At 43.6% G+C, this 22,563-nt stretch overlaps 1 protein-coding gene across 1 annotated transcript in view; it reads right to left on the bottom strand.

The window, feature by feature from the left end:
- TBC1D22A (TBC1 domain family member 22A) overlaps nt 1-421 on the bottom strand; it is an 860,932-nt gene extending 860,511 nt beyond the window's left edge. The window contains exon 1 of the mRNA XM_082254309.1: nt 162-421. Coding sequence (XP_082110435.1) covers nt 162-223 — 62 coding nt within the window. The 5' untranslated portion in view covers nt 224-421. The remainder of the gene's footprint in view (nt 1-161) is intronic.
- Nucleotides 422-22,563: the final 22,142 nt, after the last annotated feature.

Here is a 22,563-nt window from a genome sequence, read left to right as displayed (position 1 = left end):
GTCATCACACAACTATGATCAGCCATGTCCCCAGAGCACAGATCACCAGGGACCCCCGGCTGTGGTGACACTCAGGGGCCCCCAGGCTGTGTGGATGGTGACAAGGAAGTCCTGGTGACACAAGTGTCAGGAAATGAGGCATTTGTCCCCACAGTACCTACCTCCCCGGTACTTTAGAGACATTCCTCTTCCAGAACTGCTTTCTCCCCGTATCGCTCGCCATTTCCTCTCCACATCACCGATCTCCCGGGAGAAATAGACGGATCGCTCCCGGCTGCTCAATTTTTTCCCCAAAACCTCCTATCCACTGTGACTGGAAGTCGCCATGTTTGCTCGGGCAACAACCAATCCCGCCATTGGTCGAGCTGACAACCTGAGGGATGGCGTCCAATCAGAAGTGGCGATGCTTGACATCGCGGAAGTCAACAAACTTTTGCCAGCACTTAAAGGTCCCTGTAATGTAGTACTGACGTTCCACAGCCCGGTGTTCCGCCTATTTTACGTCACATGAGGGTGACAAGTACGTATGAAATGTGTCTCCTCCCCCGGACGCCGCCATGTTTATGGTTATCTAGTAGGGCTGCAGAGGGCAGGCGTTCTATAATGTAACGGAATACAAAGAAGTAAAACGTTTCATGAGGAGATCATAGTTCCATGTTCTACTCTGGTGTTCTGGGATAATATTTCTTTTCATGAGAACAAAACTATTGTTTTTTTATTTATCTTAAAGATAACTGGTCACCACCTCAGACCTATTAAAGTACACTGCTTAAAAAATGTTAAAGTGGTTGTAACCCCACTTTAAAATCTTTTACTTATAGATAAGCCTATATTATGGCTTACATATAGGTGCTATAAATATCTCCTAAACATGCAGCATTTAGGAGATACTTACAGTGCATGCACCGATGACGCCATCGGCGGATGTGCTCTGAAGGAACGGCCACCTGTGCCGTTCCTTCAGAGCCCTATGCCGTTAAAGGTGGCTCCTGTGCTCATGCATGGGAGTGATGTAATCGCACCTCCGGCCAATAAGATGGCCGGAGGACGCGAACAAGGAAGTAGAACGGCCGAACATGCCGGCCGCTCTGTTGCTGAGCGGGCGACACTGCAGGGGCTTCGTTCTAAGGTAAGTATTTCATAATAAGCTAGTATGCAATGCATACTAGCTCATTATGCCTTTGTCTTTACAGGTTTTTTTTTTTCTCCTTTTTTTTTTATTAGGGTTTACTTCCTCTTTGGGGAACCCTTTAGAATCAGAGTAAAGCATCAAGTTAATTAAACTCCTGGGATATTGATCTGGGCAGTTGAGTAGCAGAGGGGGTTGTTTATCAGTTTCAGCTGCTTTGGTGTTAATGATATGAACAAAAGGGACACTAGATGGGCAACAATGAGACAACCTCCAAAACAAGAATGGTTTTAAAAGTAAAGGCCAATGACATTGTTTTCCCTACTCTTCTTCTCTGACCTTTTTTTCCTAGTTTTGCATTTGGTTAGAGTCAGTGTCACTACTAGTAGCATAAGGTGATACCTGGACCCTATAGAGGTTTTACAGGCAGTCCAACTCCTCCAGGATGGCACATCAATATGTATCATTGCCAGAAGGTTTGCTGTGTCTCCCAACACAGCCTCACAAGCATGGAGGGAGATTCCAGGAGACAGGCAATAACTCTAGGAAAGCTGGACAGAGCTGTAGAAAGTCCTTAACCCATTAGCAGGACCGGTATCTGCTTCTTTGTGCAAGGAGGAACAGGATGAGCACTGCCAGAGCCCTACAAAATAACCTCAAGCAGGCCACTGGTGTGAATGTCTCTGACCAAACAATCAGTAACACACTTCATGAAGGTGGCCTGAGGGCCCGACATCCTCTAGTGGGCCCTGTGCTTACTGCCCGACACTGTGCAGCTCCATTGGCATTTGCCATTGAACACCAGAATTGGCAGGTCCGCCACTGGCGCCCTGTGCTTTTCACAGTTGAAAGCAGATTCACCCTGATCACATGTGACAGACATGAAAGGGTCTGGAGAAACCGTGGAGAACATTATGCTGCCTGTAACATCGTTTAGCATGACTGGTTTGGTGGTGGGTCAGTGATGGTCTGGGGAGGCATATCCATGGAGGGATGCACAGAGCTCTACAGGCTAGATAATGGCATCCTGACTACCATTAGGTATCAGAATGAAATCCTTGGAACCATTGTCAGATTAAAAATTCTTACACCGGCCCTGAAAATGCATTGCCTCATGTGGCGAGAGTATGCATTCATTTCCTAGAGGATGAAGGAATTGATACCAATGAATGGGACATTATGTTACGGTCCATCTGACACCGCCAGGTGGCACCTCTGTTCAGGATCAGGAGGTCCGTGATGCCTTGGACCAGATCTTGAAGAAAATACCCCAGGACACCATCCATCGTCTCTTTAGGAACATGCCCTGACATTGGCAGGCATGCATACAAGCACATGGGGGCCATACAAAGTACTGGGTACCATTTTGAGTTGCTGCAATTAAATTTCAGCAAAAGGAACTAGCCTGTTGCATCATTTTTTCACTTTGATTTTCAGGGTGTCTCTGAATTCAGCCCTCTGTAGCTTGGTAATTTTCATTTCCATCAAACAATGTAGTATCCTTTCGTTCCTAACTAAGCATGCACCATGCACCTGATCTGTGTGCTTTGGCCAATCACAGCACAATGTATTGTCAGAGCCATGGTTGGCCCAAGTCCATGCCCCACACTATGTAGGGCTGCTTACACGGCAGCCCTGTATAGTGTGTTAGTGGAGATTAGGCAGGATATTTAGTAGATTGTGTGTTCAGTCAGTTTAGTGCAGTCAGCCTAGTGCTGTGCTGTGCTGTGCTGTGATTCTTGTGTAACAAAATGTAGTGGTGCCACTGAAGTGTTGGTGTATACAACACATCTGTGTCACCCCACTGATCCCATTTTTTTTTTTTATTGACATATAAATTTTTTTTATATTAGTACACCCCCATCTGTATCGCAGGTGCTATTTTTTTCTGCGTCAGCAGTGGTCTTCTTTTTTTTTTGTGGCGCAGCAGCACTAATAATATTTAGGGCATAATTGCTTTCCTTCCTTCTGCATCGCAGGTGCTATTCCTTCTGTGTCATCAGTGTTTTTTTTTTTTTTTTTTTGTGGAGCAGCCGCACTAATAACATTTAGAGCATAATTACTGTCCCTCTTTCTGCATCGCAGGTGCTATTCCTTCTGCGTCAGCAGTGGTTTTCTTTTTTTTTGTGGTGCAGCAGCACTAATAATATTTAGGGCATAATTGCTGTCCCCCCCTTCTGCAACGCAGGTGCTATTCCTTCTGCGTCAGCAGTGGTTTTCTTTTTATTTTGTTTTGGTGGTGCAGCAGCACTAATAATATTTAGGGCATAATTGCTGTCCCCCCTTTATGCGCCGCAAGTATTCCTCTTTCTGCGTCTGCAGTGGTTTTCTTTTTTTTTTTCACAGCAACACTAAAAATATTTAGGACATAATTGCTATTCCTCGATTCTGCATTGCAGGCATTGCTTCTCCACGTCAGCTCTGATGTTGGTTCCCAGGTTATGGAAGGGAGTGACATTCAGTGCTGCTGGAGGTTTCGTGAGGGATAAAAGAGTGTGTCTGTCCACAGACGTTGATCGGCTGATATTTATCAAAATGAATCAGTCCTGGATCAACAGCAGCTATCAAGCCCCTGATGCTGATGTTACTGATTGAATTTGCTAGGTATCTGAATCTTAATTTTGCTAGCTTCCAACAATGTTTTTGGTTTAGGGCACCACCAACACCCAAGGCCCAATTTTTCTGCACCTGTTTGACAGGTGCATGTATTTTTTTTTTTCTAATTTTTTAAAACTTGGCCTGTTTCTGCAAGAGTAACTGTGAGGGGTTACAGTGTTCAGGCACCGCTAGGAATGGGCGAACAGTTTGGGCCAAGCATAAGTTTGGCCTGAACATCGCCCATTCAGGTACTTGCCTAACACCTGAACTTTTTCGGCACAGTCACAGTCAATAGATTGTTAAGGATTCCCTTCTGAGAGCTGAATTAAAAAAAAAATTATTGTAAAAAAAAAAATGTAAATTAAATAAAATTGGGGTAAAACAGCTTGGGGGGACCCTTTGGGTCTGGTATGTCTTTTAAGATGAACCCCAAGACAGAATTAAGAAACAAGATGGCATAGGGTCTCCCCCAAAATCCATACAAGGATTTGGGGGATCGTTTGGGCTTGGTAAAGATTTTAAGGGGAATTCCGCGCCAAGATTAAAAAAAAACAACGTGGGGTCCCCCCCAAAATCCATGCCAGGCCCTTATCCGAGTATGCAGCCTGGGAAGTAAGGAAAGGGAGGACGAGGGAGCGCCCCCCTCCTGAACCATACCAGGCCACTTGCCCTCATTATGGGGAGGGTTCTTTGGGGTGCTCCCCAAAACACCTTGTCCCCATGTTGTAGGGGACAAGGGCCTCTTCTAAACAACCCTGAGCTGTGGTTGTCGGGGTCTGTGGGTGGGGGCTTATTGGAATCTGGAAGCCCTCTTTAACCACATCCCACCCGCCCTATAGCAGATTGACGGCGGGATTGTGGTTGTATTATCCCGACCGGACGTCATATGACGTCGGCAGGATAATGCGCTCTGCGCTCCCCCGGGGGGCGCGCAGAGCAGCGATCGGTGATGCGGCGTGTCACACTAACACACCGCATCTCCGATCTCGGTAAAGAGCCTACTGACGTAGGCTCTTTACCATGTGGCCAGCCGTGTCCAATCATGGCTGGGCACATAGTAAACAGGCTTTCCTCAGTACGTGCCTGACAGGCACGAGTAAAGGAGCGCCGATCGGCGGCTCCCCTGACAGGGGGGGGGGTCGGCACTGGTAATCAGATCATTGATTACCAGTGCAGACCCTCGGGGGGGTGCCACTAGAACCACCAGGGATGCCCACCCATGACCCCAGGGATGCCCACCCATGACCCCAGGGATGCCCACTATGGCCACCAGGGATGGCAATCTGGGCTCAGGGAGCCCCCCAGTGCCCTCCACATCAGTTCTGCCCACCAGTGCCCTCCCCATCAGTGCTGCCCACCAGTGCCCATCATTGCCATCTATCAGTGCCGCCCACCAGTGTCCATTATTGCCCACCAGTGCCACCTTTCAGTGCCCATCAGTGCCGCCTATCAGTGCCCATCAGTGCCCACCAGTGCCACCTATCAGTGCCCATTAGTGCCCATCAGTGCTGCCTATCAGTGCCACCTATCAGTGCCCATCAATGCCGCCTATCAGTGCCCAGCAGTGCCGCCTATCAGTGCCCACCAATGCTGCATATCAGTGCTACCTATCAGTGCCCATCAGTTCCGCCTATCAGTGCCGCCTATCAGTGCCGCATATCAGTGCCACCCCATCAGTGCCTCCTCATCAGTGCCTGTCAGTGCAGCCTCATCAGTGCAGGAAAAAACGTATTTATTTACAAAATTGTATAACATAAATAAAAAAACTTTTTTTTTTTTCAAACTTTTCAATCTTTTTTTTATTTGTTTAGCAAAAAAAGAAAAACCTTGCGGTGATCAAATACCACCAAAAGAAAGCTCTATTTGTGGGGGGGGGGAAATTACATAAATTTGTTTTCGGTACAGTGTTGCATGACCGCGCAAATGTCATTCAAAATGCAACAGTGCTAAAAGCTGAAAATTGGCCTGGGCAGGAAGGGGGTGAAAGTGCCCTGTATTGAAGTGGTTAACCAGGGGGCCCCCAGATCCCAGCCACCCCCCATATGAATGGGTACCCAGTACACAGTATCCCTACCCATTCATCAAAAAAGTGTCAAAAAGTAAGAACCACTGGAAACATTTTTTGACAAATTCTTTATTAAAAAATAAAAAATAGTGTCCCTCAATGTAAATCTATGGTCAGTCACGACACCCGCCGAACCTGAAAAATAGAAAAAATTTAAAAATGCTTCCACCTCTTGGGAGATGTCCCGCCGTCTGCCTGATCTGTGCTTTGACAGTTCTTATATAGGCAAGGAACGGGGCCACCCAGCTACGTCACCCGGTGACACCACTCCTGGCATCGTGTGATGTCAGAAGGGGGCGGTGCCCCCGCGAGAGGTAGCTGGGTGGCCCTGCCCCTTGCCTTTATAAGAACTGTCACCACTGAGAGGGCTTCCATTTCTACATGAGTGGCCGGGGGGCGTAATGACGTCACTCCTGCGCCGGAACTGCTGTTTATGACAGGGGCTCTGAATGTCTGGCATGGTATTACGGACCTTTAGAGAGCATGCATCGTTTATGTCACCAGCTGTATGCACTCTAAACATCTCCTAAACAGTGCAAGGAGATATCAAGTACCTGCAGGTAAGCGTTATACCCCCCTTTCCTAAGAGGAGACCAACACTTTCAGTGTTATTTTTCTTAAGCGTTATACTTACCTGTAAGTATAAGTGGTAAAACAGAATATACTACCACTTTAAGGGGGCATGGAAGGAGGTGAGTCCTATGCCTACATGCTTTTACTAATAGTTGTCCTTTGTTCCCGTCTTAAAAAATTGGGAAGTATGATTAAGCATACCTTTTAAACATAAAAGAAAGGTATCTATATAATCATTATTCGGGCTACCTTTGTAAAATCTTTTAATGTCAGGTCACTGGGAGAAATTAACAAAGAGTGGCATAGACATAACACCTGCTCCACTCTCTTAAACTGAGGAGCAGATCCCGCTCCTAATATAACAAAGAGCTCAGAAACCGGTTTGTTAATTAGGAGAAGGGATAAGCTTGGATTCAGCCAAAACCAGAAGAAGACCGCTTGTGCCATACTAGCCAGCTGTGGCCAAGACATTCCCACCCCACAGCTGCATTTACACAAAGGGACGGGGATGCACAGGACATCATTGACCTAATATGGCCACATGCCCAATGATGGTCAATAAAGGTCAGGGTTGCCAACTACATTTTCCTGGACAGTTCGTAGAACATTACCTGATTGTTCCCATCCAGTGGATGGGAGAGACTGTCCATGAAAATATCTGGCTCCCCCATGTATTATTTACCTCTGGCCCCAACATTCAGAGAAGGAGGATGCAATTTCTCCTCCAGACCTGCTCTTCTTCCTAGAGCTCTACCTCCCATATCTACTTCCCCTGATGTAAGGTGGGTCTCTGATGTGGGGGGGGGGGGACACTGACATAAGAAGGGACTCTGGTGTAAGGGGGGCACTGATGTAAAGGGGAACTCTGATATAAGGGGGAGGACACTGATGTAAGAGGGGATTCTGATGGAAGGGGGAACCTTGATGTAGGGGGGGGGACACTGATATAAGGGTATGACTCTGATGTAAAGGGGGATACATTAATGTAAGGTGAGATTCTGATGTAAGAGGGAACACTGACGTATGAAGGGACTCTGATGTAAGGAGGGCAGATGGTTGAGGGAACCCTGATGTATGTGGAGGCTCTGATATAAAGGGGAACTCTGATGTACAGTAAGGGGAAACCCTGATGTAAGGGAGGGGCACTGATATATGGGGGAAGATTGATTTAAGAGTGAACTCTGATGTAAGGGAAACCCTGATGTAAGGAGGGACACTGGAATATCGGGGGGCTCTGATCTGAAGGTGGATACTGATGTAAGCGGGGGGCACTGAGATAATGGGGACACTAATGCAAGGGAGGACACTGGGGACTCTGATATAAAGAAGGGAAAATGATGTGAAGGAGGAATCTGATGTAACGGGAAGCAGTGATGTAAAGGAGGACCTTGATGTAAGGGAGGAAACTGATGTAAGGGGGATACAATGATGTAGGGGGAACTTTGATGTAAGCGGAAACCTTTATGTAAGGGGGGACACCGATATAAAGGGGGATTCTGATTAAAGGGGGTATTGGGGACTGATGTAATGGGAGGAACTGATAAAAGGGGACACTGAGGTAAGGGGGCCTCTGATGTTAGGGGGGACACTGATGTAAGGGGGGGCTCTGGGGACTCTGAACTGAATGAGGGGCTTGTCATGTTGTTAAGCATGTTACTTACTTCTGACCCCTGCACTCCATACACTATGTTGTACGTTACATAGTCCTAACCAAAGTGTTAATTTTCTCAACAGTTGCTAGTTTTAAGTAACTTCTTGACTTGTTTAGGATAAACTTAGTTAGAAATAATTGATATCTTGTCCCTAGGTTTATATGTGTCTGTGACTTGTGGAACAGTAATTAGAAGCATTTGGTGGATACAAGGACTGTGGCATATGTGAGCAGTGTATACAGCAACTAGGCACAGTTTCTGTTTAATCATTCCCTTTAAGCCCCCTTGAGAGGAAGGAGGAGGACTGCTAACTCTGGCTTTGTATTCCCTGCTTTTTTTGCAGGCTCTGCCTGTGTAGTGTGTTCATTGCATGAGCAGAGCTAGATATATGGACTTTCTGCCAGTATACTCACAGACAGTTCACATCCCATACACCAGTTGACCCTAAAATGGAAACTGGCATGGTAGATGCAGATAGACCTAAAACAGATCTGTCTACTGCAGGGGCAAATCATGAAATCTGTGGACCTGGGTAAGAGGTAGTGGATGGTGTCAGTAGGGCAGTGAACTGTGTCAGTAGACCAGTTATTGGTGTCAGTAGTGTTTTATGTATTTAATTTTTTACAATTTAATTTATTTTTCATTTGTTTCACAATGTTTTTTTTTGGGGGGGGGGGGGGGGGGGTTAGGGCAGTGGACAGTGTGGGTAGGGCAGGGGGATGGTGTCAGTAGTTTTTTTATTGATTTCATTTTTTAAATAAGAGGAGGACACGGAGAGGAAGAGAAGGACACAGAGGGGGGAAAGGGGGCTGGAGGAGAAAGAGGACACAGCGGCCAGAGGAGGAGGAGGACATGGCAGCCAGAGGAGGAGGAGGACACGGTTGACAGCAAGCATCGATCTCCCTATATGACTTTTTAGCTGACAGCCTCAGCGGGGAGAGGAGGAGAAGCGGCTGTCAGCTGAAAAGTCATACAGGGAGATCGGTGCTAGCAACTTTCGCACCTATTATCCCTGACTGCATAGGTGTGCACAGCCTATTGCATTAGGGTGTGCACCCCAAAGCTCAAACACACACACTATATTGTCAAAATTATTGGGAACCCTGCCTTTACATCCACATGAACTTTAATGGCATCCCAGTCTTAGTCCGTAGGGTTCAATATTAAGTTGGCCCATCCTTTGCAGCTATAACAGCTTCAACTCTTCTGGGAAGGCTGTCCACAAGGTTTAGGAGTGTGTCTATGGGAATGTTTGACCATTCTTCCAGAGGCGCATTTGTGAGGTCAGGCACTGATGTGAACAAGAAGGCCTGGCTCGCAGTCTCCTCTCTAATTTATTGCAAAGGTGTTCTATCGGGTTGAGGTCAGGAATCTGTGCAGGCCAGTCAAGTTCCTCCACCCCAAAATTGCTCATCCATGTCTTTATGGTCCTTGCTTTGTGCACTGGTCCAAATCATTTGGTGGAGGGGGGATTATGGTAATGGGTTGTTTTTCAGGGGTTGGGCTTGGCCCCTTAGTTCCAGTGAACTCTTAAGGCATCCGCATACCAAGACATTTTGGAAACATTTAGGAACACATACCAGTGCTTAGCAGCAAGCCTTTTACTGATACTTTTTTTATTTTACCTCCAGTGGTTTATTGTAAATAGTAGTGTGGTGATTAGCTACTAAACTAAAGATCAGCATGTGGCATTAATAAACATCAACAGATTTCAGTTGTGCCCAACCAGGCCAGCCCCCCCCCCCCCCCATGGACAATATGCCGGGCTGATGGGCACTGATTGGCAGCACTGATGGGCACTGATGAGACTGCACTGAAGGGCACTGATTGATTGGCAGCACTGAAGGGCACTGATTGGCAGCACTGAAGGGCACTGATTGGCAGCACTGCTGGCCACTGATTGGCGACACTAATTGGCACTGATTGGCAGCACTGATGGGCACTTATTGGTGGCACTGATAGGCAGCACTGATGGGCATTCATTGGTACTGATGGGTGGCACTGATGGACACTAATTGGCACTGGTAGGCAGCACTGATTGGCACTGATTGGCAGCACCCATGGACACTGTAACTGCTTACAGGCAGAAAGACCAGCTGTCAGAACTCAGTGGTGATGTCGGGGGTGTGTCGGACCGAGCAGCTATCAAACGCCAGCCAATGATTGGGCTGCTTAAGAAAGGGGCAGAGCCACACAAACATGGAGGCACCGCCCAGACCCCATCCCATTGGCTGGTGTTTGATATCTGGTTGGTCACGCCCACCCCCGACATCACCGCTTAGTTTTGACAGCTGGTCTTTCTCCCTGCAAGCAGTTACATTACCTGACAGTGTCACACACACTGAGCTCCTTGGATGCAGCATTTCACAGCGGCCCAGTGGGCAGCCCTGTTGGGGGGGAGAGATCATCCATGGGTGTAGGGTGCGTCACAGTTGCCCCCCCCCCCCCCTTCGGAGACCCATGTGCAGTGAACATCCTGCACACATGGATGATATGTCACTGGTCTACTGTGTTAGGCCCCTTTAAGACAGGTGCCTCTGTGAACCTGAATCCGCTTGCTCTCCTCTATAGGGGCAATCGGATGGAAACGGAAAGCCTTTCCGTTTCCATCTCATGCCATCTGATCTGATCCGCCAGACAGATGGGGAATAGTACCCTCTTCTGTCTGTTTTTGGCAGACAGGATTGGATTGGATGGCGGCAGGTGGCTGGAGGGTTCGCCTGAAAAACTGACAGGCAAGCCTGATCAGAAAGCCCATGTGAAAGGGGCCTTAATGTGAGGCACACAACTCAGGGCACTTCCTGCACCATTGCACCATGGTGTTCCATGCAGCTGCAGCCTGTTAAAAAACAGACAGACTGACAAACACAGTGGCTGTATGGATTTAACCACACATGCGAGCGTTTACACCTGTACAGGGACAGATAACGGCTCTGGACACAGACAGACATTATACAAACAGAAACAATTTTGCCCTGGGGACTTTAAAATGAGGCTACACACTCACACACATAGTACCATAAAATTCAAATAATTTATTTTGACAATGATAGAAATGGTAAATACATAGAATACAAACATGTTTGGACTGATCAGTGGTGTCCATTACAACAACATAGACAATATTATAAAATATATATGCAATAGCAGTGTGAACCTGCATTCAATGCGTATATGAAACATATGTTGAACATGATAGAATGTAGTAGCCTTGTACTGTACTGACGCGTTTCGCGAAATGTGATTCGCTTTATCAAAGTAGGTTTCTGCCATGTATCTACAAAGTAAAAAATGTTGTCAATAATACAGCTATGTTTGTATGAAATGTTCAATGTGAAAAGGAGCAAGCAGACATCAAGGCTCCATACTCACTATATCAATCTCAACATGAAAGCGCCGGATACGCTGGTCCATAAGAACGTCTAAACCGGGAGCTGAGGGGGAGACCCCAGTGGGCGCGGGGACCACAAGGAAAGCAGGATGAAAGGTGCCATGATGTATACCCGTATACCTGTATTAGGTTGGAGAGATCAACCCAAAGAACCAATCAGCAATATGTATATGGGGGTGTGTATATATATAGAATCTATATATATTTGCATATAGTCTAAAAAAATATTAAAATATAATGAAAATAGTGATTGGGCATGGGTGATCCTAGTAGTCTAAAAGAGTGCACAAAAATTGGTAGAAGTGGGAGCAACACTGGTGTCCACAGCCAAGATGTTATTGATAGAAATAAGGGGGATTGAATAAAAATGAAAAAAATGTAAAAAAGTAATAAGTGAATGCCAGATAAAAATCAAAAAACATTGCAAAAATTAAAAATTTTAAAAGTGAAAAAGATTGGGAAAAGCGTTACCAGAAAGTGTGGATGGTGATGTCCTGCTTGTGCCAAGGGATCCCCAGACCGGCATCCGGAGTTTCCCCCAACGCCATGTGTGGCCATAGAAAAATGCGGGGAAGCCATAGTGTGAAAGCACACTCGGTGTGACCGCCAGGTATGTGAACGGCTGGCGGTCTCCTCGCTCGTATGGCTGGATGGACTGGTCACCGCATTGGCGTGCAACGCACGCAACATATGCGGAAGCTACACCCCAAGCGCGGGAAGACATGGCGCCAATGCACATCGGGACCCCGCCCCCCCCAAACACCACGTGGGTCAGCACGTCAGCGGGAGGGGCGGGGTCCGAGGTGCATTGCAGCTCCCGGAGACGGAGAACCAGCTGTTCCAAGGCTTAGCCAAAGGCTATTGATGAAAAAGTAAAAAATGTATGTGTTTGTATGAATGGGTGTTGTCAGCACCATTGTAAAACATATATAGGTACATTGTAATAATGGTGTGTATGATGGCGATACAGATCACTGGGGGGGGCACAGGTGTCTTCCACCTAAATATATTTGTGAAAATAAAGAGGGGGTGTGATCTGGATCAACCATACTGAGTAGTGTGCCTCCATCCCATAAAGTATACATTATACAAACAGAAACAATTTTGCCCTGGGGACTTTAAAATGAGGCTACACACTCACACACATAGTACCATAAAATTCAAATAATTTATTTTGACAATGATAGAAATGGTAAATACATAGAATACAAACATGTTTGGACTGATCAGTGGTGTCCATTACAACAACATAGACAATATTATAAAATATATATGCAATAGCAGTGTGAACCTGCATTCAATGCGTATATGAAACATATGTTGAACATGATAGAATGTAGTAGCCTTGTACTGTACTGACGCGTTTCGCGAAATGTGATTCGCTTTATCAAAGTAGGTTTCTGCCATGTATCTACAAAGTAAAAAATGTTGTCAATAATACAGCTATGTTTGTATGAAATGTTCAATGTGAAAAGGAGCAAGCAGACATCAAGGCTCCATACTCACTATATCAATCTCAACATGAAAGCGCCGGATACGCTGGTCCATAAGAACGTCTAAACCGGGATCTGAGGGGGAGACCCCAGTGGGCGCGGGGACCACAAGGAAAGCAGGATGAAAGGTGCCATGATGTATACCCGTATACCTGTATTAGGTTGGAGAGATCAACCCAAAGAACCAATCAGCAATATGTATATGGGGGTGTGTATATATATAGAATCTATATATATTTGCATATAGTCTAAAAAATATTAAAATATAATGAAAATAGTGATTGGGCATGGGTGATCCTAGTAGTCTAAAAGAGTGCACAAAAATTGGTAGAAGTGGGAGCAACACTGGTGTCCACAGCCAAGATGTTATTGATAGAAATAAGGGGGATTGAATAAAAATAAAAAAAATGTAAAAAAGTAATAAGTGAATGCCAGATAAAAATCAAAAAACATTGCAAAAATTAAAAATTTTAAAAGTGAAAAAGATTGGGAAAAGCGTTACCAGAAAGTGTGGATGGTGATGTCCTGCTTGTGCCAAGGGATCCCCAGACCGGCATCCGGAGTTTCCCCCAACGCCATGTGTGGCCATAGAAAAATGCGGGGAAGCCATAGTGTGAAAGCACACTCGGTGTGACCGCCAGGTATGTGAAAGGCTGGCGGTCTCCTCGCTCGTATGGCTGGATGGACTGGTCACCGCATTGGCGTGCAACGCACGCAACATATGCGGAAGCTACACCCCAAGCGCGGGAAGACATGGCGCCAATGCACATCGGGACCCCGCCCCCCCCAAACACCACGTGGGTCAGCACGTCAGCGGGAGGGGCGGGGTCCGAGGTGCATTGCAGCTCCCGGAGACGGAGAACCAGCTGTTCCAAGGCTTAGCCAAAGGCTATTGATGAAAAAGTAAAAAATGTATGTGTTTGTATGAATGGGTGTTGTCAGCACCATTGTAAAACATATATAGGTACATTGTAATAATGGTGTGTATGATGGCGATACAGATCACTGGGGGGGGGGCACAGGTGTCTTCCACCTAAATTTTTTCATTTTTTTCATTTTTATTCAATCCCCCTTATTTCTATCAATAACATCTTGGCTGTGGACACCAGTGTTGCTCCCACTTCTACCAATTTTTGTGCACTCTTTTAGACTACTAGGATCACCCATGCCCAATCACTATTTTCATTATATTTTAATATTTTTTAGACTATATGCAAATATATATAGATTCTATATATATACACACCCCCATATACATATTGCTGATTGGTTCTTTGGGTTGATCTCTCCAACCTAATACAGGTATACGGGTATACATCATGGCACCTTTCATCCTGCTTTCCTTGTGGTCCCCGCGCCCACTGGGGTCTCCCCCTCAGCTCCCGGTTTAGACGTTCTTATGGACCAGCGTATCCGGCGCTTTCATGTTGAGATTGATATAGTGAGTATGGAGCCTTGATATCTGCTTGCTCCTTTTCACATTGAACATTTCATACAAACATAGCTGTATTATTGACAACATTTTTTACTTTGTAGATACATGGCAGAAACCTACTTTGATAAAGCGAATCACATTTCGCGAAACGCGTCAGTACAGTACAAGGCTACTACATTCTATCATGTTCAACATATGTTTCATATACGCATTGAATGCAGGTTCACACTGCTATTGCATATATATTTTATAATATTGTCTATGTTGTTGTAATGGACACCACTGATCAGTCCAAACATGTTTGTATTCTATGTATTTACCATTTCTATCATTGTCAAAATAAATTATTTGAATTTTATGGTACTATGTGTGTGAGTGTGTAGCCTCATTTTAAAGTCCCCAGGGCAAAATTGTTTCTGTTTGTATAATGTATACTTTATGGGATGGAGGCACACTACTCAGTATGGTTGATCCAGATCACACCCCCTCTTTATTGACACAGACAGACTGGATGTGTGGAGAAATCCATACAGCCACTGCATTTTTAGCCTATCTTTAACCACTTCTGGGCCAGAAGGATTTACCCCCTTAATGACCAGGCCTTTTTTGCGATACGGCACTGCGTTATTTTAACTAACAATTGCGTGGTCTTGTGACGCTTTACCCAAATAAAATGAATGTCCTTTTTCCCCACAAATAGAGCTTTCTTTTGTGGTATTTGATCACCTCTACGATTTTTTTATTTTTTGCGTTATAAACAAAAAAAGAGCGACAATTCTGAAAAAAATATATATATTTTTTTACTTTCTGCTATAAAACATTCCCAATAAAAATACATTTAAAAATCAATTTTTTTTCATAATTTTAGGCCAATTTGTATTCTGCCACATATTTTTGGTAAAAAAAAATCCCAGTAAGTGTATATTGTTTGGTTTGTGCAAAAGTTATCGCGTCTACAAACTGGGGGAAAGATTTATGTCCTTTTTATTTATTTATTTATTTTACTGGTAATGGCGGCGATCAGCAGTTTTTAGCGGGACTGCGACATTGCGGTGGACAGATCGGACACCTAATTGACATTTTTGACACTTTAATGGGGACCAGTGACATTATTACAGTAATCAGTGCTAAAAATTTGCACTGTTACTGTACTAATGACACTGTCAGGGAAGGGGTTAACACCAGGGGCCCTAGGGGGTGCTTTCTAACTGTGGGGGGATGGGTTTTCTGCATGAACACAGAGACCTGTGTTCCTAAATAAGAGGAACATAGGATCCCTGTGTTCATAACTGATGGTCTACTGTGTTTACAACCATCGTTCTGTCTCCACGGGGAGCGATCGAGGGTGCCTGGTAGGATTGGTGGCCCCCTGTGGCAACTGGGCGTGCACGCACCCCGGCTAGCGGACAGTTACGTCATTTCATGGGACAGAGCCGAACTGCTGCAGTAAAACTGTGGCTGGTGGTCGTTAATTGATTAATCGTTAACAAACTGCAGCTGCATGAAACATCTGTCTCGCACATAAACACACTCTGTACAGTCTCTGCGTCTGTGTGGATGAGCCCTTAAACTGAAAGTTCAATTGGATTTTAAGGATATCTCAAGTAAAAGTACAGTTATCCTTTAAACTGTCTGAAGCTTTAACAAAGCCTCTGAGCCCTTATTGAAATTTAGTCTGAAATGTTTTACTCTAAGAACGGCCTTTCTGCCATAGCATTAGCCAGGAGAATTGCAAGCCCTTTCTACTAGAACTCTATATAAAAGAATCCTTGAAGACAGGGTATTCTTTAGCTTTCCACCCTCCCTTTTCGCAAGATCATTTGGAAATTCCATGAGGATTAAGAAATATTTCTGACTTTCTTTTCTGGCCAGATTCTTACCAGTGATTTACAAAAGAAATTAAAGAAATTTATCTCATAGGGTCAAGCAAGCAATTAGTCTATCTTATGAATCAGCAGTTAGGGAAACCTTTAATTTGCTTAACTACTTCACTTCTCATACCTTTATACCCAATATGAACAATTATTCCACTATAAGCCTGTTTATTTTGCAAGAACTTTTGTAATTAAGTAAAGTAAGTAAAAAAAGTAATACATACTGTTTTTCTTGGGGGGCAATGAAAGTAGTTTTACTGTGTAAAAGGGGCTCATATTTTATTCTAAATGGTGTCCAATTTAAAATGATACTAAAAATGTTTCTAGCTCATATTATGTTAAAGTGGTTCTAAAGGCTAATTTTCTTTTTCTTCTTAAAATATTAAACATGTTATATGGTATTGCACAGAACAGTCCCTTACATCCTCTTCTGGGGCCCCCCACTGTTGCTCTCCACTCCTCTTCTTCCCGTTCTTGGTTGCTGAGGAGAGCCTGAACTGGGTATGCTTGCTGCATTACTTTAACGGACAATTGCGCGGTCGTGCGATGCTGTACCCAAATAAAATTGACGTCCTTTTTTCCCCACAAATAGAGCTTTCTTTTGGTGGTATTTGATTACCTGTGCGATTTTTATTTTTTGCGCTATAAACAAAAAAAAAAGCGACAATTTTGAAAAAAAAAAAATATTTTTCACATTCTGCTACATAACTTCCCCCCCCCCCCCCCAAAACGTAAAAATCTAAAATTTTTAACATTTTAGGCCAATTTGTTTTCTGCTACATATTTTGCCGGAACAGAGGGCTACCACGCGCATGCGAGGGAGGGACATCATCGCTGCTCTGGCCACTCACAGCGCCGGAGCCCGTGAACCCGAAAGAAACGCCAACAGGAAGATGTCAGCCCCCTCAGCAGTGACCGGGCCCATCTGCGGGGTTTTCTTTGTAAGTATTTCATGAGGTGCTAGTATGCTATTGTCTTGCAGGTTTTTGGGTTTTTTGTTTATTTTTTTTTTCAGCGATTTACTACCACTTTAATGGTAAAACCAAGATAGAAATAAAAAAAAAATCAGGGCTACCTATTGTATAACAGGGGGTTAATTAGGGAGAAATTGGTATGCATTGTATTTAAAAAAAAAAATGTTTGTTTCTTTAGGGCCCATGCACAATACGCTGTACCCCAAAACGCTCCTGCCTGCACAGCATTTTGGGTTGCAGAGCTGTTTGGCAATGGGCAGGTGTGATGCGCATTTTATTGCATCACACGGCTCTCTTTTTTCCCATGAGGAAAAACACAGGTAAGTGGACATAGTGTGAATGGACCATTAAAGATGTCATATGCAGATCAATGGTCATACCTACACTTTTTTGTATCATCTACATGTTTTTGGTGCACAGAGATTTGCCCTCCTGGAACCAAATGTCGTGAGCTGTAGCCCTGCTCTAGGATTAAATTTATTTCATAGTTGGGTGTCAAGTTAGAGGAGAAATAAGTATAAGATTATTCTTGATGGATTTTCAAGCCATGGTTAGAGTGGTGTGCTTCCTGTGTAAAGATAACTCTCAGTTGGTTGTCAATCAAGAGAAATACAGTACTTCTTATTGTTTGGTAGGCATTCTTGGCAGTGTTGTACATTGTATAGAAAAAATATGGGTATGCCAGTATCGCATATTAATCTCAAGGTGCAAAATTCAGGATGTAAAATCTACCACTTTGCCTAAAAATAATGAAACTTACTTCCATATAAAAAGAAACCCTACATAATATATTTTGTTCTACGTATTTCAAAAAGAGCTGCAAAATTGATGGTGCTGTAAACAAAATAAATATAATAGTCTGATAGTTTCTATATGGCACTATGCACAAGCTATTTAAACTAATCCGTAACAATTAGACATTTCATTTATGGGTGTTTGGATGCTAACAAAAGCATCCCACTAAAAGTAAGAACCAGTTCAGCAACATATGTTTAGGAAGGCTTGCTTAACAGTAAGAGTGGTTAAGGCGTGAAAGGCTTTACTGCATGATGTAGTGATGGCAAACAATACTGGAGTTTAAAAAAAAAGACTGGATGATTTTCTGGCATTATCCAGTTATCATTACCAACTACTAGTAATGCAATATATTGATCCGTAAAATTAATCCTACTAGTCTTGAGGGATTAGGAAGTAACTTTTTCCTCCTAAAGCCCAGTACACAATATAACAAAATCTGACTAACGATGGTCCCGTTTTTCGTGATGTTTCACAGCAAGTCGAAACTGAGGATGATACTAATTGTACACAAATTCTGGCACGACAAAGGATTTTTTATCCATTTATTTATTTGTCTTTCGTATCCAGTGTTTCTCATACAAAAACCATACAAAAACATGAGATGAACAGAGCTATGAAGTCGATGCAAAAGATTCATTAAAAAATAACAATGTTTTATTTGTACACACTTTTATATATTAATCTTTAAAACAGAGGTAATCAAAATAATGGTACATGTATACACACGCATATCCTAATAGAGGAGTATACACTATGGTTCACTGGCGGATCAACGCGTTTCGCTAAAACAGCTTCTTCAGGATCCAACAGGTATATCTCAAAGAAATGTGTACAGTATTACAACACTATCCATAATTTAAAATCAAGCTCAAAGATAATAAGGCAATGTATCATCCATGAGGTGTAGTGACAAATACTGTCACCAGAGATCCCAAAAATACTCCAGATATAGGGGAGATTGAGCAGCTAGTACAACCTGCTAATAAATATGCCAACCTTTCCACAATTTCCCATAGGTGAATCCATAGGTAGGGAAATATCACCCAATCCAGGGCCAGAGAGTAAGTCAATGAAGTAAATATCCAAGAAAAACCTGAGACCTCCTTTTAGTCAGGAGTTAAATGGTGATCCCCATCCACAAAAAAACGCAAAAGGGAAATGCCGCTTAGAAGGACCTTAAATATTGTATATAGCGGGGGGAAATGCCTTTTTTTAATTAATCTTTTGTAGCGATTATGTGGCACAATTAAATCCCCTGTCGCCCAGGTGTGCTTGATCACCTTCCCCCTTTTTTTTTTCCCATTATCCCCTCACCCTATACTCCAATTGCACACCTGGACCCTGTCTATTTTTCAAATTTTAATTGGGGACTTTGCATTTACTCAGCCAACCATTCTCCATACAATAGCTAACAAGAGCTATGAAGTCCTCCATGGACGAGATGACCTCTTCTAGAAAACAGTACACATTAAACCGAAATCTTTAGTTCTGTTCATGTACGAGAAAAACGTCTGACAGTTTGTGCAAAAATTCTTTGGTTATGCAAACGGATTGTTGCAGCAGCTGTCCAGGTGGCTGGTCTCAGACGATCTTGAAGGTGAAGATGCTGGATGTGGAGGTCCTGGGTTGGTGTGGTTACACTTAATCTGTGGTTGTGAGACCAGTTGGATGTACTGCCAAATTCTCTGAAACGCTTTTTCAGACGGCTTATGGTAGAGAAATGAACATTCAACTCCCGTGCAACAGCTCTGGGGGACATTCCTGCAGTCAGCATTCTAATTGCACGCTCCCTCAAAACTTGAGACATCTGTGGCATTGTGCTGTGTGATAAAACTGCACATTTTAGAGTTCTTTTTATTGTGACCAGCCTAAGGCACACCTGTGTAATAATCATGCTGTTTAATCAGCATCTTGATATGCCACACCTGTGAAGTGGATGGATTGTCTCGGCAAAGGAGAAGTGCTCACTAACACAGATTTAGACAGATTTGTGAACAATATTGGAGAGAAATGAGTCTTTTGTGTGCATAGAAAAAGTCTTAGATCTTTGAGTTCAGCTCATGAAAAATGGGAGCAAAAACAAAATTTTTTGCGTTTATAATTTTGTTCAGTGTAATAGAAGTCTATGGCAAAGCGCAGCTAACCAGCATGAAAACGGTGGGTACACTGCGATGCACCTGCACTGGGGAAGAAGCGCAGAAGAAATCTTTGTGAAAGGGACCTTCATGTTTTTTTTAGCTTCTGAGATCAGCTTTGCCATGAAAAGAACAGCAAGACTTTCTATTTTCTATACTATTTCTATGTATGTGGCACAATCTGGCATCACAAACTGGCACCTGTATGATTCTTCATGAAAGACTGAAAGCTGAAAATACTGGAGTGTACTTACACTCAGTGGAAACAATATCTGCACTGTCAGATACCGTTTTAGTGTCAATGATCTTACAGTCTTTGCAAGTTCCACTTGCATGAGCTGACAGCGACTGATGAAGCATACGGTTTAGCTCCTGACAATACAGTGGCGAACATACAGAATATCCTGAGGGTAACCAAGATAATACAATATGCAGCTTATATATAGCACTTCTAATTTATATTTATCATTTTTTTTTCTGTGTTTAATTGACTGAAGATAAAACAACATTTGTCTTTTTTTCACTCTATTATGATTTCAGTTGCATTGTGAATACAGAGCAGACTTTACATTTTGACCCATTATTTTCTCTATTTTGATTATAGTGTCTGCCTCCTAACTCAGTACAAAATAAAGGTGTATTGCTAGTAATAATATGTGTCATAAAATAATGATCAATACATATATACAGTATATATATGAATCCAGAATGAAAATAAATAAAAGTGCAAAAAGTCCATATAAAAGTCCATAAATATTTAAATAAAAAGGGACCAAAGGGACTGGGGTGGGACCAGACGTAACGTCACCACGCCCCCAAGCCGACTTTTACTATTGAACACTGCAGCCTTTTTCCTTAGATCTTACTTCTGTTTGGAGATACAGATATGCTTGGATTCCTTTTATATCATGTGAGTGCACTAATTTTTAATCAATGGACTTAGTTTTAAAGAGGTAGTATACTCATTCATTGTACTTTACATATTTAAAATCGTATGTTTGCATATAATATTTTTACCTTTCTCCTTTGCCACTCACTTTTTCCGTTGCTTAGATATTTTACTTGTAATTTCTAATGACGTCACCCATGCATGCTCCAGATTTTCCGGCAAGTTATTGCTGCTGCCGGTGTAACGTTAGAATTCCATACCTCGTTAGATTTCCATACCCTCGTCACTTCCTGTCTCAAACAGCTGAGCAGCGCAGCAGTGCGCGTGCTCAGAGCCCCGGATACGTAATTGAACAGCAAAGAATTTGGCAAGTGCGCATGCTCGGAGGGTAGGAAATTATCACGGCACTGTGTGTAATGTTATACCTGCGGCGGTAACATTAAAACAGTTCGGCTGCAACATCAATAATCTCCTCTCCTATCCCTGTGACTTGCCTGATCTCGCCTAATAAATATAAAAGCGGTGGCGGGTGTATGAGATGTAAATGACGGCGATCGCGGCTCCGTGATCCGCTTTTATATTTATTACCTGAGAGCAGGGAAGTGACAGGGGTAGGAACGGAGATGAGCCATGTTGCAGAGGAGCTGTTTTAATGTAACCGCCGCAAGTGTAACTAGCGTGAGAAATCCATACCCTCTGTAGGTGCACCGGAAGTGACGAGGGTATGGTTTTCTCACGGGTATGGTTTTTTCACGGAACACCGGAATAATGCAGGGTCTCACACCAGGGTTGCGTCATTTCCTTTACTAGACGTCAGCCCCGTGCTTTCGCGAGACTCCGTCCGCCCCCATTCAGGCATTCCTCCACTACCCCGTGTGACTTGCAACGTCACAGGGGAGTGATAGTGGAGAGAGCCGAAGATGCGAGGAAAAACTGCGGCTAGCGCGCATGCGCGGGATTTCTGAACAGACCGAACACTGAGGGCAGAAATACATCACAGAGAAGAACAGAGAAACAACAGTAAGGTTGGCGGCGCTAAACATGAACAAAAACGCCGCAGAACGGGATCAATAAGAGATGTAAGGATGATTTTTTATCATTTGCTTTACAGGCTATGTGATTAACAATGACTTATTACAGGGTTTAAATTGAAATTGAGAATAAAAGGTTTGAGTATACTACCGCTTTAAATGGTATTATGTTATGTGACCTTGCATTCCTTCTATGCTTATGTGATTCTCACGTGCCTATCTGGAAGTGTACTGGAATGGACATTTCTGATGATCTTTACCTGGTGGGTTTAATCCCCCTCAAGTGTGATTGGCTTTTCCATTAATTTGGAGGCAACTATAATCTGGTAAGCGGGTATTTGTCTGTACATACTCCACTGGTGGCTCCTTCCTGTTTTGCCATGAGAAGATTGCTATCTCCATCTGCATGCTGGGACTTGTGGTTCTCTGCTAAGCACAAGTTATTTTCACCATTGGATTTATTACCCTTTTTATTTAACCACTTATGCCCCAGGCCTATTTCAGACACTTTTTGTTTACAAGTTAA

This window comes from Pelophylax lessonae (assembly GCF_965119305.1).
Source record: "Pelophylax lessonae genome assembly, chromosome: 4".
In the NCBI taxonomy this organism is placed as follows: domain Eukaryota; kingdom Metazoa; phylum Chordata; class Amphibia; order Anura; family Ranidae; genus Pelophylax; species Pelophylax lessonae.
Note: the sequence above shows the minus strand (reverse complement) of the source record. Positions and strands in the feature narration are given on the sequence as shown.